At 46.8% G+C, this 27,656-nt stretch overlaps 1 protein-coding gene and 2 long non-coding RNA genes across 7 annotated transcripts in view; 2 read left to right on the plus strand and 1 right to left on the minus strand.

Moving 5' to 3' along the window:
- The first annotated feature begins 623 nt into the window (after window positions 1-623).
- Window positions 624-27,656, plus strand: part of LOC140905809 (uncharacterized) — a 35,354-nt gene continuing 8,321 nt past the window's right edge. For 3 of the 5 annotated variants that reach the window (XR_012156943.2, XR_012156946.2, XR_012156945.2), the window contains exons 1-4: window positions 624-1,421; window positions 1,621-3,394; window positions 9,319-17,003; window positions 18,610-18,708. This is a non-coding gene — a long non-coding RNA (uncharacterized LOC140905809). Of the gene's footprint in view, window positions 1,422-1,620; window positions 3,399-9,318; window positions 17,004-18,609; window positions 18,709-27,656 lie in introns of all 5 variants that reach the window. The other 2 variants (XR_012156944.2, XR_012156947.2) reach the window with 2 other exon arrangements.
- On the plus strand, window positions 17,540-18,308 carry LOC140905817 (uncharacterized). The gene is made up of 2 exons (XR_012156954.1): window positions 17,540-17,633; window positions 17,934-18,308. It is a non-coding gene; the product is annotated as an uncharacterized LOC140905817 (long non-coding RNA).
- LOC140907950 (uncharacterized) lies at window positions 19,664-27,492 on the minus strand. The gene is made up of 2 exons (XM_073335038.2): window positions 27,396-27,492; window positions 19,664-23,460 (listed from the first exon to the last, which is right to left on the minus strand). The coding sequence occupies exons 1-2, from the start codon at window positions 27,490-27,492 to the stop codon at window positions 19,664-19,666; spliced, it is 3,894 nt and encodes a 1,297-aa protein (XP_073191139.1).

Genomic DNA, 27,656 nt, shown 5'->3' on the forward strand with positions numbered 1-27,656 from the left:
GGAAGGGGCCAGGATGCACCAGCCGCTCACAACTCCCAGAGGAGGCCGGAAGCTGGAACTATTGTTAAGATGCCCCGGGGGGTGAAAGTCTGACCTAATATTGTGAATTCATTAATTGCTGGTTTCCCCAAATTTATTCTGTTCTCCCCCACCCCATTCTGCTCCCCAATCATATTCTCTTTGTTTAAACCCCTTGACTTGGTACCTGCAAATGGGGAAATTTTGGCCAGCCAGGGCACTCAGGGTGGGGTCTATAGTTTCCCAGATTGCCAGGTGGGGTCTCGCACTGGTGCTATTTCAGTTTTCAGAAGGAGCCCCTAGAAAATTGAACCTGGCCCCCGGACTTAAGATTCGCCGTAGAACTGCCCTCTTTACCAATGGCTGCCGTCTTCCCCTGTTCTCAGCAGGGCAGAGGTACAGTTCACTCTGGAGCTCACTCCCCTTCCTGCACTGCCCCATGCGGGCAGCCACGCTCCCCAAGTGCCTTGAGGCTGCCTGACCGCTGGCCCTCAATATTCCCTTTCCAAAGCAACTCGTTGAGTGAGATCTACTCCAAAGAGCAGGGAGGTGGGAAACGAGGGGACGGGTGGGAGGTGGAAAGAGTATAGGGGATTGTCGGGGGTGCAGAAGGGAGGGGGATCTCCGGGGATGGATGCAGAGGAAAGTGAAGCACAGAAGGGAGACGGGATTTGGGGAGCGTGCACAGAGGAATGCAGAGAGGTAGAAGAGGCAGGTGGGAATGTGGAGGAAGGGGGCAGAGGGTAACTGGGGTGTACACTCCGGTTGCCTTGCATTGCTCCTGTGTTGCAAAGCAGGTAACCGGGCAGCCTGCGTGCACTGTTCTGCACTGCTCCGGCATGGCACACCAGTGACTGTGGCCATAAAAGTTAAAAATTGAAATAACATTACTTAAAAATGATCTCAGTAACAGAATAACATGGATGTTTCAAACTCCCCTTATCCTTAAAACTCAGTGAAATCCTGGGCGGAGGCTGTGTCTGAAGACAGTTTGTTGGAATTAATAGTTATTTTTGGCTGTTATTCTTCAGGACAGTTCTGCCTTCAGCAGATAAGGATGCAAAATGTTCTACTCGAGGATTCCCCGTGGAACTGCCCTCTTTATCAATGGCTGCCGTCTTCACGCTGCAGCTCACTCCCCTTCCTGCGCTTCCCCCTCAGAGTGGCCACTCACCCCAAATGTCACAGAACGACGAGCCCTTGAGGCTGCTGTTGACAGGTTATTAAGGCAAAAAGAGCTCTGTATGCGTGTGCTATCTACCTGCCTGCTGCTCCAATCAAAGGGTGATATGGCTGGTACAGCGCCTGGAGGCTGCTTCTCTCCGACCCTATGGACAAATACACTGAAACATTTCTCTGTTCCACGACATGATGTTGCTTCAGGGCTGGTCTGCACTACAAAGGTAGGTCGAGTTAAGTTGCCTTCCATCGACCTATATGTGCATGTGTCTATACTCAGTCTGGTCTCTGGGCAACACAAGTGCCTTATTATAGTGACACAGTAAAATCGCCTCCCTGAATGGCGTTGTGCTGCTCTGCAAAAAGAATTTGAAGAGCAGCCAGCCAAAGGCTCAAAAACTAACAGCGAAGTTTTGTTTTCAGTACATCAGAAGCAGGAAGCCTGGCAAACAATCTGTGGGGCCACTGGACAATCAAGGTGTGAAAGAAGCGCTCATGGAAGACAAGGTCTTTGAGGAGAAGCTGAATGAATTCTTTGCATTGGTCTTCACTGCAGAGGATGTGAGGAAAGGTCCTACACTTAAGCCATTCTTTTCAGGTGACAAATCTGAGGAACTGTCCCAGATTGAGGTATTGATAGTGCAGGTTTTAGAACAAATTGATAAATTAAACCATAATAAGTCACCAGGACCAGATGGGATTCACCCGAGAGTTCTGCAGGAACTCAAATGTGAAATTGCAGAACTACTAACTGGGGTATGTAACCGATCACTTAAATCAGGTTCTGTAGCAGATGACTGGAGGGTAGCTAATGTGACACTGTGACATACTGTATCCCATGTTACACCCTGTACGCACATATTCATCACTGTTACAGGAGTACGGTGTGGTTTGTAAAAGGCATGCCTTGCATCGTCTGCGAGTAAACACCCTCAGGTGCCTGTCACGCTACAAAGGCGCATTCAAGCGTCCTGCTGCACCTGCTGAGCCAGGAGCTGAATCTTCCCTTGGCACTGTTGAGGTGGCCGGTGTACGGCTTCATGAGCCAGGGGCGGGGAAGGCTGGATCACTACTGGCATTTCAACATCGCCAGTGGTAACCCGCCATTCGAGAAAGAAAGTCCCTGCTTGCAGCTTTCTGAACAGTCCTGTGTTCTTAGAGATGTGAGTGTCATTCACTTTCCCTGACCAGCCCGCACTGATGTCAGTGAAGTGTCCCTGGTGATCCACCAGTGCTTGCATAACCCTGGAGAAGCAGCCCTTGCTGTTGATGTGCACTTTGGCAAGGTGGACTGAGGTCAAAATGGGGATATACGTGCCATCTGCTGCCCCACCACAGTTCAGGAACTCCATTGCTGCAACTCCTGCTCATTGCCGAGAGTCACTGTCCTGCCTAGCAGGAGATGGTTAATGGCCCTGCACACTGGCATGACAACAGCCCCCACTGTGGATTTTCCAACTCCAAACTGATGTCCCACTGAGCAGTAGCAATTTGGCATTGCAAGCTTCCAGTGTGATCGCTGCTCACTTCTCCGTTGTCAGTGCAGCTTTCACTCTGGTGTCCCTGCCTGGAGGGCTGGGGGGAGCTCAGTGCACGGATCCGGGAGTGTGGTCTTCACCTTGTGCATCCAAAAGTCCTGCAGCCCCTGCTAGTCTTCCCAATCCTGCATTACGACGTGACCCCACCAGTCAGTGCTTGTTTCATGGGCCCAGAAGCAGCACTCGAATGTCTGCAGCTGCTCTGTGAATGCCACTAACAACCTTGAATTGGTTCTCGCCGTGACCCTCGGCAAACTGTCCTCCAGGAAATCACTATGTCCCCAGTTGTTGCTCTTCTTCCTGCAAGTCTGAAAATACTGGTGGATGGTGCACCCTGAGCTTGCAGTGCGCATGACAGTACGCTCCACGCTTCCGTCCGAGACGGCAGGCACTGCAAAGTGCCACACAGATTTGTGGGATTTCTTTTTTAAAAAGCACAAAAATTATGGGATGGAGAAAGTTGCATGCTGGGAAGATGATGCCTAGATCCCAGAGATCTCCGTGCGAGTCATTTCTACCCACAACACATTGCAAACATTTCCCCAAAATCGTTGTGCCGGATGGCACCATGGGGCACATTGGGATACCGTGGTGCATCTCACTTCTTAGTGACAAAAGCACCCCTGCTGAATGCGCACAGCGCTGACGCAAGCAGCCAAGTACGTACGTATAACTCCGACAGACCCCGGTCGTCGTTGGGCGGGATCGAACTGGTGACCTTGGTGCATGAGCCTCTACAGCATGAGCTAAAAGCCAGCTGGCTGCTAGCTCAGGCTGGAGAGCAGACTCATTTTCTCTCTCTCTCTAAGTGGTCTCGGTGCCACGAGCTGGGACAGAACCCAGGAGGTGTGTGGGTTACATACGCGCCCAAGCAATATACAAACTTGGCTGGCTGCACACTGACGTAACTTGCCTCAACCAGAGTTTGGAGTGGAGGCATGGCCTGAGTGTGCAGAGACATCGCGTGCTCAGATACGGACAAAGGGACCTTGCTATAGTGGGGCAGCCTCCCCCGCAGGGCCCTGTGTCTAAGAGGATCATACAGTATAGAAATGGTCACATGATTCCCCTCTTTGATACGATGCCATAAACCTTTGGTTTGGGCCACACAAATCCACACCAAGGCCCTTTCCCATCTCCCTTCCCGTCCTTTACCCTGCCGACCTGCTGGTTTAACACTCTTCTCCACATCTATGCTGCTGGAGCGAATGCAATCTTATCTGTCACTAAACAAAGTTTATAACAATGTTATGTAAATATATCATAAAAGACTCATTTGCATACTCTATCCTGGCATCTATAAAACTATCATTATGACAGTGGTGTGGTGCACCACAGTAATTAAGGTTGAGACAAGCTTATTGTTTAACAATTGATTTTTTCTAAGTGTTCTACAATCCATATGGAAACCCATAAAGCCTTGAAAATGTGTGTGATTCACTGGGGTAGATTTAATGAGCCAGATTTGCGGTCATTTGAGCAAGTTGTTCCTAAGACATAGGCCCCCCTAAAATAACTTGTGTTGAACTGATCCAAAATACTTACCATAGTTGTATGCAGTGTAGATGGAGCCGTGTCGGTCCGAGGAGATTAGAGAGACACCGTGGTGAGGTAATATCTTTTATTGGAAGTTGGTGAAAGAGAGCAGCTTTCAGGCTTCACAGAGCTCTACTTCCTGTCTGGGGAAAGTAACAAGAGTGTCTAAGCTAAATACAAGTAGGGACAGATTGTTAATAGGGCTGTCAAGTGATTAAAAAAATTAATCGTGCTGTTAAACAATAATAGAATACCATGTATTTAAATATTTTTGGATGTTTTCTAAATTTTCAAATATACTGATTTCAATTACAACACAGAATACAAAGTGTTCAGTGCTCACTTCATATTTATTTTTATTACAAATATTTGCACTGTAAAAAACAAAAGAAATGGTATTTTTCAGTTCACCTGATAGAAGTACAGTAGTGCAACCTCTTTATCATGAAAGTTGAACTTACAAATGTAGAATTACGTACAAAATATAACTGCACTAAAAATAAAACAATGTATATCTTTAGAGCCTACAAGTCCACTCAGTCCTACTTCTTGTTCAGCCAATCACTCAGACAAACAAGTTTGTTTATATTTGCAGGAGATGATGTTGCCCACTTCTTGTTTACAATATCACCTGAAAGTGAGAACAGGCATTTGCATGGCAATGTTGTAGCCAGCGTCACAAGATATTTACATGCCAGATGCACTAAAGATTCATATGTTCCTTCATGTAGGGACAAAATTAGAAAAGCCAAGGCACAAATCAAAATCAAACTAGCTAGGGACATAAAAGGAAACAAGAAAACATTCTACAAATACATTAGAAGCAAGAGGAACACCAAGGACAGAGTAGACTCGTTACTCAATGAGGGGGAAAAGACAATAACAAAAAATGTGGAAATGGCAGAGGTGCTTAATAACTTCTTTGTTTTGGTTTTCACCAAGAAGGTTGGTGGTGATTGGACATCTAACATAGTGAATGCCAGTGAAAATGAGGTAGGATTAGAGTCTAAGGGCTTGGCTACACTTACATTTTATAGCGCTCTAACTTGCTGGCTCAGGGGGGTGAAAAATCATCCCCCTGAGCACAGCAAGTCAGAGTGCTTTAAAGTGCTAGTGTGGACAGGCTGGGAACGCTTTGAAGTTTTCAGTGTAGCCATGCCCTAAAATAGGGAAAGAACAAGTCAAAAATTACTTAGACAAGTTAGATGTCTTCAAATCACCACGGCCTGATGAAATGCATCCTAGACTACTCAAGGAGCTGACTGAGGAGATATCTAAGCCATTAGCAATTATCCTTGAAAAGTCATGAAAGATGGGAGACATTCCAGAAGACAGGAAAAGGGCAAGTATAGTGCCCATCTATAAAAAGGGAAATAAGGACAACCCGTGGAATTGCAGACCAGTCAGCTTAACTTCTGTACCCGGAAAGATAATGGAGCAAATAATTAAGAAATCAATTTGCAAACACCTAGAAGATAATAAGGTGATAAGCAACAGTAGCATGGATTTGTCAAGAACAAATCGTGTCAAACCAACCTGATACCTTTCTTTTACAGGGTAACAAGCCTTGTGGATGGAGGGGTGGGAAGCAGTAGATGTGGTATATCTTGACTTTAGTAAGGCTTTTGATACTGTCTCTCATGACCTTCTCATAAACAAACTAGGGAAATACAACCTAGATGGAGCTACTATAAGGTGGGTGCAAAACTGGTTGGAAAATCGTTCCCAGGGAGTAGTTATCAGTGGTTCACAGTCATGTTGGAAGGGCATAATGAATGGGATCCCGGAGGGATTGGTTCTGGGTCCGGTTCCGTTCAATATCTTCATCAATGATTTAGATAATGGCATAGAGAGTACACTTATAAAGTTTGTGGACAATACCAAGCTGGGAGGGGCTGCAAGTGCTTTGAAGGATAGGATTAAAATTCAAAATGATCTGGACAAACTGGAGAAATGCTCTGAAGTAAATAGGATGAAATTCAATAAGAACAAATGCAAAGTACTCTACTTAGGAAGGAACAATCAGTTGCACACATACAAAATGGGAAATGACTGCCTAGGAAGCAGTACTGTGGAAAGGGATCTAGGGGTCATAGTGGATCACAAGTTAAATATGAGTCAACAGTGTAACACTGTTGCAAAAAAAGGGAACATAATTCTGGGATGCATTAGCATGAGTATTGTAAGCAAGACACGAGAAGTAATTCTTTCGCTCTACTCTGCACTGATTAGGCCTCACCTGGAGTACTGTGTCCAGTTCTGGGCACCACATTTCAGTAAAGATGTGGACAGTTGGGAGAAAGTCCAGAGAAGAGCAACAAAAATGATTAAAGGTCTAGAAAACATGACCTATGAGGGAAGACTGAAAAAATTGGGTTTGTTTAGTCTGGAGAAGAGAAGACTGAGGGGGGGACATGATAACAGTTTTCAAGTACATAAAAGGTTGTTACAAGGAGGAGGGAGAAAAATAGTTCTTCTTAACCTCTGAGGACAGGACAAGAAGCAATGGGCTTAAATTGCAGCCAGGGCGGTTTAGGTTTGACATTAGGAAAAACTTCCTAACTGTCAGAGTGGTTAAGCACGGGAATAAATTGCCCAGGGAGGTTGTGGAATTTCCATCACTGAAGATTTTTAAGAGCAGGTTGGACAAACACCTGTCAGGGATGGTCTAGACAATACTTAGTCCTGCCTTAAGTGCAGGGGACTGGACTAGATGATCTCTCAAGGTCCCTTCCAGTTCTATGATTTTATGATTCATTCTTCAGCCACCATTCCAGTGTCCATGCTGATGACGGGTTCTGCTTGATAATGATCCAAAGCAGTGCAAACCGACGCATGTTCATTTTCATTATCTGAGTCAGATGCCACCAACAGAAGTTTGATTTGCTTTTTGGGTTGTTCGGGTTCTGTAGTTTCCGCATTGGAGTGTTACCCTTTTAAGACTTCTGGAAGCATGCTCCACATCTTGTCCCACTCAGATTTTGGAAGGCACTTCATATTCTTAAACCTTGGGTCAACTGCTGTAGCTATCTTTAGAAATTTCACATTGGTACCTTCTTTATGTTTTGTCAAATCTGCAATGAAAGTGTTGTTAAAATGAACAACATATACTGGGTCATCATCTGAGACTGCTATAACATGAAATATATTGCAGAATGCAAGTCAAACAGAGCTGGAGACATACAACTCTCCCCACAAGGAGTTCAGTCATAAATTTAATTAACACATTATTCTCTTAACAAGCATCATCAACATGGAAGCATGTTCTCTGGAATGGTGGCCGAAGCATGAAGGGGCATATGAATGTTTAGCATATCTGGCACACAAATACCTGGCAATGCTGGCTACAAAAGTGCCATGCGAACACCTGTTCTCACTTTCAGGTGACATTGTAAATAAAAAGAAAAGGAGTACTTGTGGCACCTTAGAGACTAATCAATTTATTTGAGCATGAGCTTTGTGAGCTACAGCTCACGGTATGCATCCGATGAAGTGAGCTGTAGCTCACGAAAGCTTATGCTCAAATAAATTGGTTCGTCTCTAAGGTGCCACAAGTACTCCTTTTCTTTTTGCGAATACAGACTAACACGGCTGTTACTCTGAAACCTGTCATTGTAAATAAAAAGCGGGCGCCATTATGACCTGTAAATGTAAACAAACTTGTTTGTCTGAGCAATTGGCTGAATAAGAAGTAGGACTGAGTGGACTTGTGGGCTCTAAAGTTTTACATTGTTTTTTTTTTTTGAGTGCAGTTATGTAACAAAAAAAATCTACATTTGTAAGTTGCACTTTCACAATAAAAAGATTGCACTATAGTACTTGTATGAGGTGAATTGAAAAAACTATTTCTTTTATCATTTTTACAGTGTAAATATTTGTAATAGAATATAATAATATAAAGTGAGCACTGTACACTTTGTATTGTTTGTTGTAATTGAAATCAATATATTTGAAAATGTAGAAAAACATCCACAAATATTTAATAAATTTCAATTGGTAGTCTATCATTTAACAGTGCGATTAAAACTGTGATTAACTGCAATTAATTTTTAAAATTGTGATTAATATTTTGAGTTAATCGTGTGAGTTAACTGCGATTAATCGACAGCCCTAATTGTTAAGCATAAAAGGTTCACACATGCAGTAGGAGACCACTTAAAATGAAGTGGGCAATTGAGAGTTAGATGGTTGCTCAGGTTTTCTGAGGTCCTCCTGCAGAGATATTCAGCATATTTAGAGCTGTTTGTAGTGCCTAGGGGGTTATAGATGGTGTGTCCATGGAGATGATGTTTTGTGTCTTCCATCTGCTCAGGAAGTAGATGTCGCTGTTCGGCCTGGCTGTGTGAATCAGTTCACCATTAAGCGGCATATCCCTGTGGGGCCATATTGCCTTATAGGAGTTGTCATTTTGGTGTTTCATGCACCCATGGCCAGGCTTCCTGGGCAGACAGTCGGACTACATCTCCCATGATGTAATCTGGCCAGGGAGACCAATCCATTGGGGAGAATGGGGGCATGGGGTATCCAGACTACAACTCCCATGCAGTTCCAGGGGCAAATGTGATTTAATGTGGAACTGATTCAGAATGACACATTTTTGGATCAGTTCAACAAACCAAAATATTTCAGCTTGGGGATATTGCTATAGAATCATACACATGTAGAGCTGGAAGGGGCCTCGAGAGGTCATCTAGCCCACCCCTGTGCTGAGGCAGGGCCAAGAAAACCTAGACCATCCCCAACAGGTGTTTATCCGAGCTGTTCTTAAAAGCCTCCAGTGATCAGAATTTCACAACCTCCCTTGTAAGCCTGTTCCAGAGTTTAACTACCCTTATAGTTAGAAAGTTTTTCCTAATATCCAACCTAAATCTCTGTTGCTGGAGATTAAGCCCTTTGCTTCTTCTCCTACCTTTAGTGTAGAAAGAGAAAAATTGATCACCATGCTCTTTGTAACAACCCTTAACATAGCTGATGATTGTTATCTTTCATTGCTGAACTTTTCATTCAGTGAAAAGTTTTGATATTTCAACTCTTTATCCTGATTTAGGCTGAAAGTAAAAAGTGGAGTCGCGTGTGCAATATTGAGGAAGTTCAACACCCCACATGTGTACCCCAAAGCCATTCAGCAGCCCCCCTCCCAATTCCTACCCTGGCACCCTTTCCTGGGCAGTGCTTTGTCTGGGGTATGGTGTGGTGCTGGGCTGACCTGGGAAGGACTGGCTGCCAAACTGAAAATGACACCAGAGAGACACCAGTGTCCCAGCACTGATGAATCAGTTCTCCACTGGGAGAGACTCACTGAGTTCCTGCCCAGCATCAGAAGGCATGATGGATCTGATCTTTACTGGGCACAAAGAACAGGTATGGCTGATGCATCCCCCAGGCACAGAGCCCTGAGATGGGAGTGGGGAGCTGAGAACAGGCATACTCGATGCATGGCACAGGCACTCCGGCACTGATACGGGGGAGGGGATGGGAACATCCATGGATAGGAATGGAGCAGCTCACACCTCTGTGAGCCTCCTGAGGCAAAGATTATAACTTGCTAGAATGCAGTTTTAGCCACTAGAGAGTGTGTTTGGTTTGTTTTCTTTGTAATCTTTCCTCTCCCTTTCTCTCTCACTTGAAATTGCTCACGGGTCTGTTCTTTGTTCATACAGGTGCCCTTGTTTCATTGCAAACATTACAGGGTTAACCCCCCAGCCCCAACTCAGCCAGCCGGCGTTGGGGAGCAGCTCTCTCTGGAGGCAGACAGCCTGAGAACTGCTGGGAGGTCCAGGCAGGGGGTTTGGACTCTGCGGGAGAGACCATGCTGGGGAGACTCAGGGCTGGAAGGGCGGCCGGTGTCGCCCTGACAGGAGTAACCAGGCTGGCAGACGCCAGGGTGAGGGCACTGTGCTGTGAACAGGTTGTTGGTGCCAGGTTGCTGAGCCAAAGCTGCACAGTGCAGACGCACTCAGGGTTACAGGGTGGGGTGACAACCCCTCACTGGGCTGGGTGAACCCCAGAGCATCACCTGTCACTGCAGGGGCTTAAGAACAGGTTGGACAAACCCTGGTCAGGCCTGGTTTGCATTACCTTGGCCCTGCCTCAGCGTAGGGGCAGGACTGATGACCCCTCGAGGGCCCTTCCAGCCCCATGTTTCTGTGATGCTGTGAAAGAGTCTCCCCTTAAGAAGGACGTGCCAGGGTGAACTCTGCCGGCCTGCACTGTAGCTGTGAATTTCCTAGAGGCCGGCAAGAGGCCGTGTAGATCTTCTATCACATTGAGGAAAGAGGCAAACTTCATTTAAATTTGGGTTCGTACCCCAAGGGGGGTAAACGCCTAGGTGCTGGAGTAAATCCCAGATCTGTTCTCAGTGTCTGTACTTCTGCAGCTGGATGCAGCCCTGCCTGTGTCCTTGGCTGGAGGAGGCTGGAGGGCCTGGCTCAGCAAGACCAGGTAATAGGGGGGCCCAGGCTGGCAGAGAAGGGAGGCTCAGGGTGTCTAAGCAGCTCAAATGACATGCCAGGAGTCTCGACCCATCACACAGATAGCTACCACCCAGGGCAAGCCAGTCTTTCAAGTGCGAACTTCAGACTAGAAAGACTGCCTTGCCCTGGGTGGTAGCTATCTGTGTGACGGTGGAGGGTGGTAACCTAAGCAAGAGATCACTTAGTGTGTGTGTGTGTGGGGGGGTGCTTTGATCACCTAATTATGGTGATCAGAGAGTCACCTGGCAAATGGGGCTGGAGGTTATGAAAAAAAGTCTCTCTCACTGGCCATTTGAAAGAGAGAAGAGACTTGAGAGACTCCCTGCTCCAGAGAGGAAGCCATGTGCAGGAGGAGAGGAAGGATCCTGGACTCCTTAGAGGACTCTGGTCTAAGCTCAAAATTGCTCCAGAGTGGTGAGGAAGCTGAGGCAGGGAAGTGTGTATAGACGTGTTTATTACTTTGTCTAGATCTGTGTAGTTCTTGTGCTAGATACAGTAAAGAGTGAGAGTGTTTTGGGAACCCTCACAAAGCCTGCGTCTCTTTGCTTTCAACTATCATCTGTCTTTGGAGAGGTGACTTGTGAACACTGAGCATCCACCAGGCTGGAGCTCTGGGAAAGGGTGCGCTGAAGTTACTGGGAAGATGGGGGTGGGGTGCCTGGACAGCTGGGCCATGTGGCCCCATTTCTGTGAAGAGGTAACAGACAATGTGCCAGAGAGGCAAAGAAGGAGAGAGCTGCAGCCTACCCAGACCATGGGATGCTTAAGAGCACATGGACCCAGTGTGTCAGGACACAAACTGCAGCCCCCTGAGTCTCCAGGAGAGGAAGTTTTTCCAAAGCTTTGTGTCACACTGCTCTGGGGAACTGGTCCTGTCCAAAGAGGAGCTGCCTGAGAGGGTTCATTCAGCCAGAGTAAAACATCATCAGTTTCTATTTATAGATTATCATTTTCTAATACAAAAAGTATTGCACTGTATAATGGGTGGGGAGAGCGAGAGAGAGCTGCCCAAGAGTGAGAGCTACAAAAGCCAGTGTGCTAGGCGGGGAGCCCCCTGAGCTAACCAATGGGAGATGCTGATGTAGCCTTTTATTTTATTTAAATTGAATTTAGTAATGGGGTATTACATCACCCTGGGTCCGGCTCTGGTTGCCACAGTGTCAAGCTGAACAGAGGGACAGTCACCTCTGCTACCTGCTTCAGATTTAGAGCCTCTCGGAGCACAGGAAGACCATGGAGAGTGACACACACACACACAAGCACCATGTTTAGTCTGTATCACACATTTTCTTAGAGTCACAAGCAAGGTTACAATTATTCAAGCATATATAAATCCCAAGTGTACCCATGTCCAAGTTATAAATACAGTCATAGTCACATCCTTAAAGCTAGTCTTAGCATCTGATGGATTCCTCACCCATTGAACATCAATAGAAGAATGGTTGCTGCTGGAGTTTTCCCATAAGGTAACCCATTTTACCCAATTGGGAGCCCTCTTCTATATTGTAATTTGGACTACAGTTAACACTCAACACATGTGCATAAACATGTCAACCCTCTTTTTCCTTCTTTGTATTTCTGCACCCCATGAATATTGGGGTGCTTTGTTTTTCATAGGTTGTTTGTAGTTCTTATTTTCATTAGCATCTACACATAACACGTACCCTACGGTCAGGACCTGTGTTTGAAAAGATGTTACAACAAGGTATCTCATGATCTCAAACAGTACGTTGCGATCAATTTTTCACAACATCACCTGTAGGCACATCTCTCCAGTAGTCTTGTGGCCTAGGGTCTGTGACACTACACCCCATATTTGTCATAGTAATATGATTATGACATAATTATGATGCAGTCTGTATAAGATGGGACATGTAGGGTGTCACTGGAAAAGTTATGATTTGCTGAATATAATTATACTATTTGTATGCATGTATCATTTTTGAATCTGAAGACATGAATATTGACTATGTATCTGTATTTCACATGTAGCCACAGCTGGGTGACACCCACTAGGCAAGATGCTTCCAGTCTAAATAGCTGGTGGTGAAGGGCTCATGCAGGGTAATGGCCCATTAGGAAAAACAGTAGGACTTAGGAGAAGCTTAGCCCCCACCCAGTGAGCCTTCCTGAGGACGCTCAGACAGCCTGTGGGTAATGGCTGCTATGACTCAGTAAGGTCTGCAAGGGCATGTGACCAGGCCACATGACACGAAACTCCATCTTGAATGCCTGTAGTTTTCCAGAGACTGGGCTGGGAACTGTTTAGAGAACAAAGGGTTCCCACTATAGGCTAAGGCTCTATAAAGCAGGGAGTAACATCATCTGTTGTTCTTCACTCCTCCACAACTAAACACTTGCGAGAAGCTCCAGAGAAAAAGGACTTGGAAAGGGGGGAGGGATCCCAAGCTGCAAAACAAATGCAACTTGTGCCTTGAGAAGCTGCAAGCCTGCCTGTATCATCAGCCAGGGTGAGGAATTGCTCATTCAAATCCCATCCTTCTAGTATGTTAGGCTTAGTTTGCATGTTTGTTTATTTGCTAGGTAATCTGCTTTGATCCGTTTGCTATCACTTATAATCACTTAAAATCTATCTTTTTGTAGTTAATAAACTTGTTTTACGCTTTATCTAAACCAGCAAATCTGGAGTGAAGTGCTTGGAAATCTTGGCTCAAGGCTGTGGCATTTCCTCTCCACATTGAGGTAGGGGCGAACTTTATGAGCTTACTTTGTTCAGATCTCTGTGCAGTGCAAGACAGTACAGTTTGGGGTTTATACCCCAAAGGGGGTGCGCATGCCTGTGGAGCTGGGAGATTGGCAGGTGTCTGCTGGTTGCACTCAGATACCCCAGTTTGGGTGAGTGGTGCCACCGGCTGTTATATTGGGTGATAACAAGGCCTGTGTATGGCTGGCTGTGTTCCCCACCCTGTTGTGTGTCTTAGAGGGGCGCAGTCCTCACAGCTCCCAGACTGCATCCCAGGGGTGATAACCCATCACAGGGTCACTCTTTGATCATGTGCTTACGTGAAGCATCTCTTAAGCCTATGGCCTAGTACGGCTAAGCTGATATCTTACAAGCCTCAGCCTGTAGGTCTTGCGTTTCAGCCTTGCTTTACTTATATACCTAATGCATATTTATTACGTCTAAATAGTTATCAGTCTTATACCTCTGTGATCCGACAACTGAACTCTATTTCGAATACAGTGATTGTATATGACATAACATATGAGTTAATCATAGCACACAATAAATGAATGATAAAATGAACTAATTGGCTACACTGATAAGAGCCCTGCCCTTCTCACAGAGATAGGCAGCTAAGTCCAGGCTGCATGGAGACCTCTATCTCGGCCAGCAATTCAAACCTGGGAACTCCTCTCCTAGAGTAAGGTGGCTTGGTGCCTAAGCCACGTTTTGTGAGAATGAGTTAGGTATGTGCTACATTCTGCACAAAACTGCCAGGGGAGGGAGCAGGGGTAATGGGGAAGACTTCCTTATATCATTTAGCCCAGTGGTTAGGGGACCCACTCAGGATGTGGGAGACTCCAAGCTCCACAAAAGCAAGTTGTCAATGTGGAATCTTTATTGAAGAGAGGTGTTTCTAGTGAGGTCCCAAAGGGGATTGGTTTTAGGCCTGACACCATTTAATATTTTTAGCAATGATCTGGAAGCAAATATAAAATCACTGCTGATAAAATCTGCCCATGACAAACATTGGCAAAGGGGTACATAATGCTGAGGACAGGGAAGATGTACAGAGAGATCTGAATTTCTTGGAGAGCTGGGCCCAATCAAACAAAATGTGTTTTCGTACAGCCAAAAGCAAAGCTATGTTACTAGGCACAGATAATGCAGTGTCTACCGACAGAAAGGGGGACTGTATCCTGGAAGGTTGTGACCCTGAAATGGATTTGGGTGTTGTAACAGCCCTGGTCAAGCTGCCCCTGCTGGACGCTCACCAGGTTCTTCATTTGGATCCTGCACACTGGACCCCTGGGTTTTTAAGCTTCCTGAGTCTGAACAGGGTCCAAGCACTGATTCTAGCTGTGGGTTTTTGTCTAATGCCCTCTTCTGAGAGCTGAGACTCGGCAATCCAACGACATAGGCCCTTAGACTAGGACTGTACTGGCTCCTCCAGACTCCCAGGAGTGTAAGCACACTCTTTTCCAGAGCTCCAGCCTCCTAGGTACCCTGGTTTACAGGTACCCCTCAAGGGAGACGTGATAATTGAAGCAAACGACACAGGCTATGTCTACACTACAGAGCCTCTTCTGGCATAGCCCTCTAGTGTAGACACAGCTTACACCAGGAGAGGGAGCTTTTCTGTCAGTGTGGGAGCATCACCTCTCCGATCAACATTAGCTAGGTTGACAGAAGTGCTCTTCTGTCAACATCACTGCGTCGGCATGGGGGGTTTTGTCAGCATGGCTATATTAGTCAGGGGTGTGAGTTTTTTCACCCCTCCCCCCATCGACAGAGCTATGCTGACATAACTTTTAAGTGTAGACCAAGCCATGGGCTTTGCAAAAGGAATTTCAAAAATGCCTTATTACAGTGAGACACTTAAGGAGACTGATCTGTTTAGTTTACCAAAAAGAAAACTGGGAGATGTTTGCAGCATATAAGGACCTTCACAGGGAAAATACGGGGTGCTAAAGGCTCTTTAATCTAACAGAGAAAGGCAGAAAAGGGATCAATGGGTGGAAGTTAAAGTGAGACCAATTCACATTACAATTAAGGCACAAATGTTCAACAGGGAGGGTGATTAACCATGGGAACAGGCTGCCTAGGGAAGTGGTGGAGTCTCCATCTCTTGACATCTCCAAGTCCAGACTGGCGCCTTTCTGGAAGATGTTTTAGTCAAATGCGAATTATTGGGCTCAGTACAAGAGTAACTGGGCGGGGGATTCTCCTGCCTATCTTATACAGAAATCAGAGTAGATGATCTAATGCAGCATTTCTCAGACTGGGGGTGGGGGTTGCAAGGCTATCGTGGGGGAGGCTGTGAGAGCGGTGGCTGCTGGCCGGGCACCTTGCTCGGAAGGTTGTCCCAGACCAGGCCACCCTTCCTTCGGTGCTGCTGCTGGAGGCAGGGCTGCCTTCGGAGCTGGGTGGCCGGAGAGCGGCGCCGGCCGGTTGCCGGGGGAGGAGTCATCACAGCCTGAAATATTTTCAAAGGGCGGCCCAGTTTAAAAAAAAAAAAAAGTTTGAGAACCCCTGATCTAATGGGCACTTCTGGCTTTAAAATCGATGACATAAAGATCCATTTTCCAAAGATTTATACAGCTGGACTGTAAAAATAGCAGAAGTCCCCATTCCTGAAGAAAAGCTGAAAAGTGTGTTTGTTTTACAGGCTTTCATGTTTCAGGTGTGAGGGGATTCACTGTAGGCTATTTTCCATCAGGCCACCAGTTTGCTATCGCATCGCACCCTTCTTTAAGGTGCCCGTTTCCTTTCCTAATTCCCGTCTCTTGTGTTTCATGCTCCCTGTGCTTTTCCATCTCTGCGGGCAGCAAGTCCTCTTTATTGGCAATCTTGGTTATCATCACAGCCTGATCTGTCTCCTCCTTCAGCGATTTTACGCGTTCCTGGTACCCAGGCTTCACTTCCTGCTCTTCTGACATGATCAGCAGGGCAGTGTAGTCCGGAGTGGGCAGCAGGTTGGGTTTAAGGCAATTTCTCGCAGGCGTTGGAGGCTGAGAGTTGGTCTCTCAATAAGCTCTAGCATTGTCACTTCTACTTCAGCGTGTTCCTCTCACAGCCCCTCGAGACCCTTCTCTCTCGTCCTCCCCTCACCAGAGGGCCTTTTTGTACTTTCCCTGCAGCTCTGCATCGGCTCTTTTCTGACTTCACATCTGAATTTGTACTTCTGGTTGAAGCGAGTGTTCCACACACACATTTACCAGGGCAAACCCTGCAATTTCCAGAACCGCTCACAGCCGAACAATGGTACTTGTTGTTATCATCAGCATATGCACCAGTCCTCTGACATGTGAAGTGACACTTCCGGCCATTTGTTAGAAACAGACCTGTGCCACTGACATCTTCTTTCACTGCCTCTGTTCGTTCTTTGGAGAGACCAGAAGAAGAGCTCTGTGTAAGCTCGAAAGCTCGTCTCTCACCAACAGAAGTTGGTCCAGTAAAAGACATCACCTCCCCCACCTTGTCTCTCTATATCCTGGGACCAACACGGCTGCAGCAACACTCAGAACTATTCAGTTTAACAGAGAAGATGAAGGGGTGACTTAACGAAAGTCTGTAAGTACCTACATGGGGAACAAATGTTTGACAACAGGCTTTTCAATCAAGCAGAGAAAGGTCTAACATTCAATGGCTGGAATTTGAAGCGAGACAAATTCAGACTGGAAGTAAGGTGTAAATGTTTCATGGTGAGGATAATTAACCACTGGAGCAATTTACCAAGGGTTGTGGTGGATTCTCCATCACTGACAATTTTTAAATCAAGGTTGGATGTTTTTCTAAAGGATCTGCTCTAGGGATTATTTTGGGGCAAACATTAAAAACATTAATCACTGTTCACATCTGCACAGGAAGGACTGACACATCTAGGTGCCCTGGCTTGCCAGGCCCTTCCTGGTTTGAAGTGCCTAAGGACACTAGGTTTTTCTCCATGGTTTCCAGAGAAGCTCTGGACATCTGTTCACCTTCTCAGCTGCCAGGTCTAGCATTGCCACCTTACAAACACTGCAGCACCTTCTTCATGCCACCAGAAGGCAGCAGCAACTCATCCCCTCATGTGGGGTCTGGGAGGGAGTTTGGCTGCAGGAGGGGGTTCTGATCTGGGGCAGGGGGTTGGGGTGCGGGAGGGAGTGCAAGGTGCAGGCTCTGACTGGGGGCGCTTACCACAGGCAGCTCCCGGCCGGCGGTGCAGCAGGGCTCAGGCAGGCTGCCTGCATGCCATGGCCCCACACGACTCCCGGAAGTGGCCGGCTGCTGGCACGTCTGTGTGCGTCCCTGGGGGAAGGGGGACAGTGTGTCTCCATGCATTGCCAGTTCCGGCAAGCACCGCCCCCTTCCCCCTTCCCAGCCAATGGGAGCTGTGGGGATGGTGTTGGGGGTGGGGGTGGGGGCAGAACGTGGAGCCGCCTACCCCCCGCCAGGGGGCGCAGACTGAGAAGTGCCAGCAGCCGGCCGCTTCCAGGTGCGGCTTGTGGCCGCGGCATGCAGGCAGCCTGCCCTTTATTTTTGTGGGCCAAACCCTTAGCCTGAGGGCCTGGGCTGCAGCCCCTAAAGCCCCTGCGTTAATCCGGCCCTGGAAGAGACCTAGACTGGAGTAGGGCAAAAGAGTTGTACGGGAGTGGGTGGGAGGAGAAACGTAGACTGGGGACGCAAATACAGCAGAAGTGATTTTGCAGGGGCAGCTGGAAGGGAAGAACTAGAAGCAGGAGAGAACTTTGAGGCCCCTAAAAAATCTTTTTGGGCTACGCCTAAGTTGGAGGGAGCAGATCTGAGGAACTGAAAACAAGTGAGAAAAAGGAGAAAGAGAAAACAAAAGAACATGTTGCAAAATTCAGGAGGACATGGGATACAGAGAGAAAGGAAGCCAGCAAAAAATAAGGAAAGATTTGGAGTGTCAGGGAAGGTAAATCCTAAAAAGAAGGTGAACGAGAGCAGGTGTGTAGTTTAAAAAAAAAAGTGGTACCTATTGGGAGAAACCAGCAGGGCCTTGGAGGGGCAGAGCCTTGCACTGGAATGACCGTCACATATTCTGAGATTCTGAAAAACTCTCAAACTATATTTCAGGTTTGCTAAATCAAAGACAGTTCACGAATATTTTCCTCTGCGTAGAAACCTTTCTCTTATCGTACAGTTTTTGAAAATAAAAACCTGTTTCTTTACCCAGAGGGAAGCCTGGACTCTGTAGGGAACAAAGGAACCCTCATCAAAGTCAGAAGTGGGGGGCCTATCTGTGTTACAGAGATTGGCCAAGATTTTGAAACAGGTAGGTGCCTAAAGTTAAGCACCAGAGTATCTGAGCACCCAGTTTTTAATGTGGTGAGGATAAATACACCTCTGTGAAGCAGAGAAGTGCTATTATCTCTGTTATACAGGTGGGGAACTGAGGCACAGAGAGACTAAAGCTCAGATCCTCAAAAGTATTTGGGTCCTAAGTTCCACTGAAATCAATGGTCACCATGAAATCAATGGAAGTTAGGAGTCTAAATACCTTTGAGGATCTGGGCCTAAGGAACTTGCCCAAGGTCACACAGGGTATCTGTTGCAGAGCTGGGAATTGAACCCAGTTCTCCCAAGTCCCAGACTAGTGTTTTAAAATGAGTGGCCTGATTTTCAAGTTGGGAGAGGCAGCTATTCCCATTAACGTCTATGGGTGCTGTTGGAAGTGCTGCATTTTTCAAGCATTTAAAAGAGACTTTGATCTGCTGGAACTCATCCTGGGAATGAGTGGAGAACTGAAAATGGATCTTGTTCTAACTTAGTGGAAAGAAAAGGAGGACTTGTGGCACCTTAGAGACTAACCAATGAGTTAGTCTCTAAGGTGCCACAAGTCCTTTTCTTTTTGCAAATACAGACTAACACGGCTGCTACTCTGAAACCTAACTTAGTGGAGATTCACTAAGGATGAACTTGGCTCTGTGGCCTTGGCCAAAAAATGCATCCACTTTCTGGTTCAGATATGAATTTCAGATTTAAAGGTTGGGTTGAGGTTTCTTAAAGTTCCTGTTTGTGTATCAATTTAAAGATGAAATGATTGATTTCCCCCTTACCCTGCACCTTGTGGTGTTTACACGTGAGCAGAGTGGATCCCATTCTGACCTGGCTGCAGTTGACATACAATTTGAACCCACTATGCAGATCTGTAAGTGACAACACAAGGTGCAATGCAATGGAGAATTAGGCCTGAAAAATGTAATAAGCTCTAAATATTATCATCGTTATTATTTAAACAAGTGTTTTACTGCATCAAACATTCGTTGAAATCTAGATCGCTTTTGACTACGCTTCCTATATATTTCCAACTCTATGGGCAGCAATTCCTCGTTATTGGCGGTCTTGGTTTTTATCACAGCTGTTTCTCTCACTTTACTCAGTGATTTTATGCGTTCCTGGTACCCAGGCTTTGCTTCCTGTTCTTCTGACATGATCATCCGGTCAATGTAGTCCGGAGTGGACAGTGGGTTTGGTTTTAAGGCAATTTCTTGCAGGCGTTGGAGGCTGAGAGATGATCTCTCAATAAGCTCTAGCACTATATCTTCTACTTCTGTGTAGTCCAGAAAAAGCTGCTCAAATATCTTTTCAGTCGTCATCACCTCACCCGATGCCTTCTCGTACTTTTCCTTCAGTTGTGTATAGGTCTGTTTCTCTTTTACTACCTTATAATCCCACCTGTACTTTTGATTGAAGTGAACATTCCACTGACATTTACCTGGGCAAACAGTGCAGTGTCCAGACCTGTCCATCGCAGAACACCTATTCTTCTGTTTGTCATCAGCAAGACCACAGGGATAGTGGCACGTGTAATGACAAGTCTGACAGTTTGTTAAATAATCTTTAACAACCTCTAGTTTCACTGGCACTGTTTTCCCTACCTCATACTCAAAGTCTTTTTTGGCCTCCATATCCCCCTGATGCTGTTCCAGAGATCGCTCAGTCTGTCTTAGCTCTTCTAGCTTTGTCAGGCCAGCTTTGATTTGCGGCTGCAGCCCTTGCACGGCCGTCTCCAGCTCCTTCCGCTCTCTGAGAACTTCCTTTGTCAATGTTAAACTTTTTGTTTCTAAATTACCTAGAGACTCAAAAAATGTCTTCGTGCTCATGGCTCCCATGTGCCAGAACATTGCATCGACATTACACCTGCCCTCATCAGCTCCAGTATTGCTCGCAAACAGAGCAGAGTTATTGAATTTGAAATAAATGGGCATGCCCTCAGCATTTTGGGAACATGGCACATCAGACTCCTTAATGGCCTCCAGAACAGGGGGCGTCTGTCCATCCGCGAAGGTGATCAGGATTTGTATATTGTCTTTTATATCCTTCCCAAAAATAGAGAGCACGGAGTCAAACACGTACCTCTGGGCACGTGTCAAACAAGCTAGTGAGGCCTGAACTACGACGCAGACGGCGTCTATGTGATCAATGGCCCCGGGGGTGGAGAAAAACTCTCGGATCTGCCTTGTTATTTCTTTGTCTTGATCTATCCCTCTGGTGTCGCCAAATCCCGGGGTGTCTATTATAGTCAGGCAGTAGGGGACCCGTAAGTCCTCTTTGCAATTGATCTCGTAGGCTGTCACTTCAGTTGTCTGGCTCTGGGCTTGGCTTCTGTTTGTAATTTCATGAATTAGTTTGAACCTGAATTCCTCTTCCCATTGCACGCCCAGGACATAGTTGATCATTCCATTGATGAGTGTAGTTTTTCCTGACCCAGTTGCTCCCAGAACCATAATGACTTTGTTAGTGATCTGTAGGTTTTCTTTTCCCAGCCTGTTCTTTATGTAAGATGCATTAGGACCTAATGGTGTCGTCTCTAATGGAAGGGTATAAATTGACAGGGGCCCTTCTGTTATCAGAGACCCTCGTTTCACAAAATTGTGTGTTATTGTCTGTGATTTTGTTGGTGATGTTGGAGGTTGCTTGTCTCTTGTCACAGGACTTTCCTTAAGGGAATGATGTGGCTGCTTCTTTGATACCTTCCCCTTTGGTGTTGAAATCAGCATCTCCTCACTTGGGTCGCTCACAGCCCCATCTGCACACACAGCCGACACTCGAAATCTGTAGGGTGTCTGAGGCCTCAATCCATCAATGGTACAGAACTCTGTTCTCTCTCCAGTCCTTCGTTCCAGCCATTTGACTTTCTCCTTATGATTTGTACGGCCAGCCTGCTCTTTATATTCCACCTTATACTCCTTTATAACAACTCCATCTCCAGTAATATTTGGACACTCCCAGGTGAGGGTGATGGCAGATGATTCTAAAGTATCTGTTACTGGCTTTCCAGGGGGGTTGGTAGGGGGAAGAGTCTTCACAGGATCACTCATGTCACTGCTCTCGCTGAGCCCTGGTTTGCTCACTGCAGCGTATCGGAACTGGTACTCGGTGTTTGGACGGAGCCCCGTTACTGTGAACGTCTCTTCTTTATCATTTGTATCCACAGCCATCCAGTTCTCCTGCCCTACCATTCTGTGCTCCACCCGATAGCCGGTTATCTCCTTTCTCCCAAAGGCTGCTGGTTTAAATGTGAGCTGCACATGGTCATGTCTGACTCCATCTGTCAGGAGAGAAAGAGGCTTCGATGGAAGTTCATAGTTAGTGCTGACCAGGTCTCCATTTTCATAGAGGTAAATTGAAGCTCCAGGATTGTCCTCATCTGGGACTGAGGCCACAATGAATCGAGTTTTCCCATGAGATTTATTGACCCGGGCAAAGTCTGAAATGGATTTTGCAGATTTTCGGGCTTTTTGGTTTCTCTCTTTGTCCTCAAACCACAGTTTGGATTTCTCGCTGACAGAACTGGCTGATGCAGGATCTTGGGTATTCTTCATAAACTGGGTCTGAAGGCAGAGTTTTAAATCTGATAAATATGGCTCCTCTTCGTGTAATGAAGTGAACATAAAGGCGACGACAAAGTCATTCATGGGGTCAAGTACTATTTCATCCAGTTTATTCCGGGAGGACACCACTTCCACATCCTCTAGGACAGAAAGATAGGAATTGATGAAAGTCATTTCTCGTTCCTTTTTATCCAGAAATTCATTGAGTTGCTGGGTGTTGAATGGTGATTGGTTTTTGTAGGTTAAAATGTCCACCAGGGCCCCTTCCTCTTTTCCTCCTCCACGGATGGAGGGTAAGATTCCTGCTAGCTGTTTCTGGAAAGTCTGTCTGTGTTGCTTACACAGATCTTTGAATTGCTGGATTTTCCTCTTGATTTCGGGGAAGGTTGAGGCAATTGGATTCTTCCCCCCATCATTACATCGCATCTCTAATTCTGTCAGTTGCTCCAGGGCGGTTTGAACATCAAAGATCAGTTCTGTGCTGATCTCACGCACCAGCTGAGCAGCTTTGGAATCCAGCTTGGTCAGCGGGTACAGCCAGACTCTCACTGGCACGGCCTTCTCCCCCTGGGCACCCAGCAGCTTGGGGAGGGTGGAGTATGTTTTCATGGCATCTTGGTAAGTAGATGGATTGTTCTCAAGAGCAAAGTCACCATAAAACTTACAACTAAGTTTTTCAGCTTGTTTTTTTTCTGTGTCATCCATTTTGAGAGCTCCTTCCCCTTCAATGGAAACCTGGGGTATCTTTTTTATGATAACCTGGAGTTTTCCCTGTATCTCTTGTATGTTTTCAGATGAAGAAATGTCCTGATCAAAGACAAAGAAAGCCTGTGCCCCGTACAGCACAGCCGTGACCACGTGGGTGGCCGTGGCTTGGTCAAACACGTCAGGGTAGGAGATATTATGGTACCCTAAATGGCTCATAGTCAGCTGCTTAAACTGTGTTGTAGTTGAGTACTGGAGAGAAACACGGGCTTGATGTTTTGATGTCTTGGTATCACTTAAATATTCTGCAGATCCACCCACTTCCACCAGGCCAAGCAGGAAACTGGCCTTCAGCGATGCTGTGACACTGAGGGCAGAGGCCTTGTCTTCCGTGGTGTCAGATGCAACAATCTGAAATTCAGTCTTGGATTGTGGTTTTGCGTCTACATCATTTTGAAGTGTCTCCAGGTCCCATAAAGTGATGCCTAGAATAGTACAGACAGACACATGGTCAGTGGCAGAGAGAGTAAGAAACCTTTCTGTTCTGTAACTGCCAGACATTTTCTCACATTAAAATAAGAGCGGAATGGCCCCGAACAAAGTGTCTGATCTGGTAACATGCTTCACTCACTGTGTCTGTGTGAGAATAAACATAGATTAGCATTCATTCATTGATAAGTCTAACATAAACGCCCACACCCTGACTATGCAAAGTTATGATTCAAATGACATTTTTATGTTAGCCTGCTGCACCTAGGGCAGTTTCAGCAGCTGATAATGAGATTGTTACGTGTACATGCACTTATAAGAACGGCCATACTGGGTCAGATCAAAAGTCCATCGAGCCCAGTGTCCTGTCTTCTGACAGTGGCCAGTGCCAGGTGCCCCAGAGGGAATGAGCAGACAGGAATCATCAAGTGATCCTTTCCCTGTTGCTTATTCCCAGCTTCTGGAAAACGGAGGCGAGGGACACCATCCCTGCCCATCCTGGCTAACAGCCATTAAGGGATCTATCCTCCATGAATTTATCTAGTTCTTTTTTGAACCCTGTTATAGTCTTGGGCTTCACAACATCCTCTGGCAAAGAGTTCCACAGATTGACTGTAGATTTCAAAAGTTTATGGTAAACTAAATTGTGTTTGTAATTGAGCTTAGTTTTGGTTACGTTGTAGCTAGACATGCCCACGCTCTCACTTCTTTTGTCTGCCTATTGCTGTAACATGCAGTAAGATTTCTGCAGACAGCTAGTTCTGTGTGGCATGCGATGCACTTGGCATTAGCTTTGTTTATCACCAATCCCTTTCTCTCTTCCTGATGAACTCACAGAGAAATACACACACATGCTAGAACTCTCACCCCTTTGTGGTGTGTCTCAGACAGCAGAGAACCTGCACGAGGAACCAACAGTTACATTCTGGTAGCTCTGTCTACCAAACTTTGTTATTTTATAAAATGAGGTATCAAAAAATACACGGTCCGGAAGAGTCTGATACACAAATAACAGGACCCTGTGCCTAAAGGAGAAAGGGCTCCTTTGGAGCTGGGGACTGCAAGATGCATCCCCATCTGGGTCACCATGTTCACATTCAGTCACAGCACAAGTCGTAACTGACTTCAGTGAGGCTTAAGGTCACATGCATGTGTAAGGACCTTCCTGAGCTGGGGCCTTAAAGGAGGTTTAGGCTCTGGACTGGGCACTTATTCTTGGATCAATATCATCATCCTCATGGATCCCAAAGTATCTAACAGATTGTACTAGCTCAGGGGTTCTCAAACTTCATTGCACCACAACCCCCTTAAGACAATAAAAATTACTACATGCCCCGAGGAAGGGGGGACCAAAGCCTGAGCCCCACTGCCCTGGGTGGAGGGGCCAAAGCCAAAGCCCGAGGCACACTGCACCGGATAGGGGGGCCAAAGTCCAGGCAGGGGCTTGTAACCTGAGCCCCGTGCCCAGGGCTTCCTCCCTGGGCCCCAGCAAGTCTAAGCCAGCCCTGGCGACCCCACTTTGGGGTCCCAGCCCACAGTTTGAGAACCGCTGGACTAGCTCCCTTTTTAAAAACCTTTTACATTAAGAATGTGAAGGTTGCAAAGCCAAGCAGTCAAACGTCAGGAAAGCAAATAACTCAGATTAAAAATCTGTTTTGTGGTAGGTTTTCAAAGTGTGACTCCAGGCTTTAGTTACTGGACACTCCTCAAACTCTGCACTGACTACAGAACTGTTTGTTTCCTCCTGGGTGCCCATCACCATAATATCCAAGTGCTTCAAAAACATTCCCACACTTCTCTTCGCAGCACCCCTGGGAGGCAGAGAGGTGTTAATATCCCTATTTTACAGGTGAGGAACTGAGGCACAGAGAGTAAGGACAAAACATCCACTCATTTGGGTGTCTGACTTGAGAAGCCCAGGGCCTGAGTTTTCTTCAGCGCTTTTAGTGGTTTTATAGAACTTCATATGTACAAAGCACAGCTCCCACTGACTTCTGCAAATCGAACCAGCCACAGAGGGGAAGGAGAGACATGTCTGCCAGCGGGATTTGCAGCTATTTGCTGTCAGCAAAGACATGTAGGGCTGGATTTTTGAAGGTCTTTATCTTTACCCTGGATAAGCTTTATAGAGGGTAAAACAGGGTTTGGATCCCATTGGGAGTTGGGCTTCTGAGCATCAAGGACAGGAACACTTCTGTAAGCTGCTTTCAGTTAAGCCTACAGCTGTTAGGGGACGTGGTTCAGACCTGGGTCTGGGTTTGCAGCAGGCTAGCGGGTCTGGCTCAAACCAGGCAGGGCACTGAAGTCCTAAGCTGACTGGGCAGGGAAGCAGGAGCAGAAGTGGTCTTGCACATCAGTTGGCAGTTCCCAAGGGGATTTCTGTGATCTGGGATTTTCAGAAGCCTGGTACATCCTTTTAAAAATCTGGCCCCTGGAGCCTGTGTTCAGTGATCAAACATAAAGAGGGAGAGAGCCAAGAGCATGCAACATTCAGGCTCTCTTCAGTCCTCCACATTGACTGTGCTTTCCCCACAAGCGCGTCCTGAAGGTCGGGTTCTCTAAGCTCCTGTACGCAGCACTTCATGGGACCGTAGCCAGAAATGACACAATGAGCAGAAATTAATTCCTGGTAAAGAGGAAACCTCCTTTTGCATGGACCTTACATCGCTGCTCTATTAGTGCAAATACTTTGCAAGTACAGCAACAGGCGGGTTATGGATTTCAGCAGGGACATGCTGTGTGCGCACGAAGAGAAGAGTTTGCTCTCTTGCCCTGCTGGTTCTCTACACTGGCTGAAACTCAGTAGTTAGGGAACCGTCCAAAGTCTCAAGTTCAACTCTTGGGTCCACGTGGAGTGGGAGCCGCCCAGGGACTGGGACTGCAGTTCCACGTGGGAGCGGGGATGCTGGATGTTTGTTCAGCCGCACTAGTGACTCCTCTCGTGCCAAAGGGAGCTCTGCTAAAGGCTCGGCCTGCGAGGAACTGGGGAGGAGGCCGGCACGTGGCCATGCATAGGGCAGAGCCAGCGCCCCTGCTGGAGGTCCCGTAGGGTGCACCGTCGGGTGGGAGAGCTCCTCAGGGGACGGGGGCACTGGAGAAGAGTCAGGGAGAAAGTGGCTGCCTGGCATCCGAGTCAAACACCACCAAGATATTTGTGATCTCCCAAAATTAGCCTCCTTGTGCACAGAGCAGCTGTTGGGTGGCTGGAACTGGGGTGGCCTCAAGATAGATGGGGGGTGACCAGTTAAGAGTCCGTCCCAAGACAGGTTATAACTGGGTGCAAAATAGAATTAGATCAGTTCCTGGAGGACAGGTCCATCAGTGGCTACTAGGCAAGATGGTCAGGGATCCATCCCCATGCTCTGGGTGTCCCTAAACCTCTGACTGCCAGAAGCTGGGACTGGATGACAAGGGATGGATCGCTTGATAATTGCTCAGTTCTGTTCATTCCCTCTGGGGCACCTGGCATTGGCCATTGTCAGAAGACACGACACTGGGCTAGGTGGACCTTTGGTCTGACCCAGTGCGGCCATTCTTATGTTCTTAGGTTACTAACTGCCAGGGAGGGGACGTTTAGAGTCTCTTGGTTGGTGAGTGGAGATATTAAGGCACAGCCACACGATAAAAGATCAGGAGAAAATAAACCCTCCCAAGTGGGCAGCGGGTAGTTTAATTTAATCAGGCTCACGAGATGTTTTAGTTCTACATGGCCTAGAACAAATGGCAGGTCACCAGCCCAACGCAGGTACCTCCTGCCCCATCCAGTTACTTCAGACCCGGACCCTGGGGAATGTGCAGGGCCATTTCTATAATACCCATAACCAGACCACTCACAGTGCACTTGGCTCATTCTCAGGTATGAAGGGGTTCGGACTGTGACCCTTTCCTCCTCTCACTCCTGAGTTCAGGGGTTACAGCTGGGGGGAATTACCTGGGATGAGGGCGTCACTGCGGCAGTCGTACAGCATCCCCAGCTGGAAAGGGCGGCCCAGAGCCGACATCTCAATGGTGTCAGCTGACCTGGCCATGATTTAACGTCCAAACACTTTCCTCTGTGTCTCACCTGCAAGAAATAACTTGCGTTACACTGAAATCCTCCAGGGTGCAGAGTCAAACGCTTCTCCTTGGCTGCGGACTTCACACCTCTCCAACCAGGAGAGTTTGGTTCATCACACTGGAAATGTGAGTTTGT

The sequence above is a fragment of the Lepidochelys kempii genome, chromosome 2, assembly GCF_965140285.1.
Source record: "Lepidochelys kempii isolate rLepKem1 chromosome 2, rLepKem1.hap1, whole genome shotgun sequence".
In the NCBI taxonomy this organism is placed as follows: domain Eukaryota; kingdom Metazoa; phylum Chordata; order Testudines; family Cheloniidae; genus Lepidochelys; species Lepidochelys kempii.

What these genes read in the sequence shown, in the direction of transcription:
- LOC140907950 (XM_073335038.2), bottom strand. Translation starts at nt 27,492, where the DNA reads ATGGCCAGGTCAGCTGACACCATTGAGATGTCGGCTCTGGGCCGCCCT. An exon ending in CAGTGACGCCCTCATCCCAG is followed by an intron (nt 23,461 to 27,395) that starts GTAATTCCCCCC and finishes GTACTATTCTAG; the next exon opens with GCATCACTTTATGGGACCTG.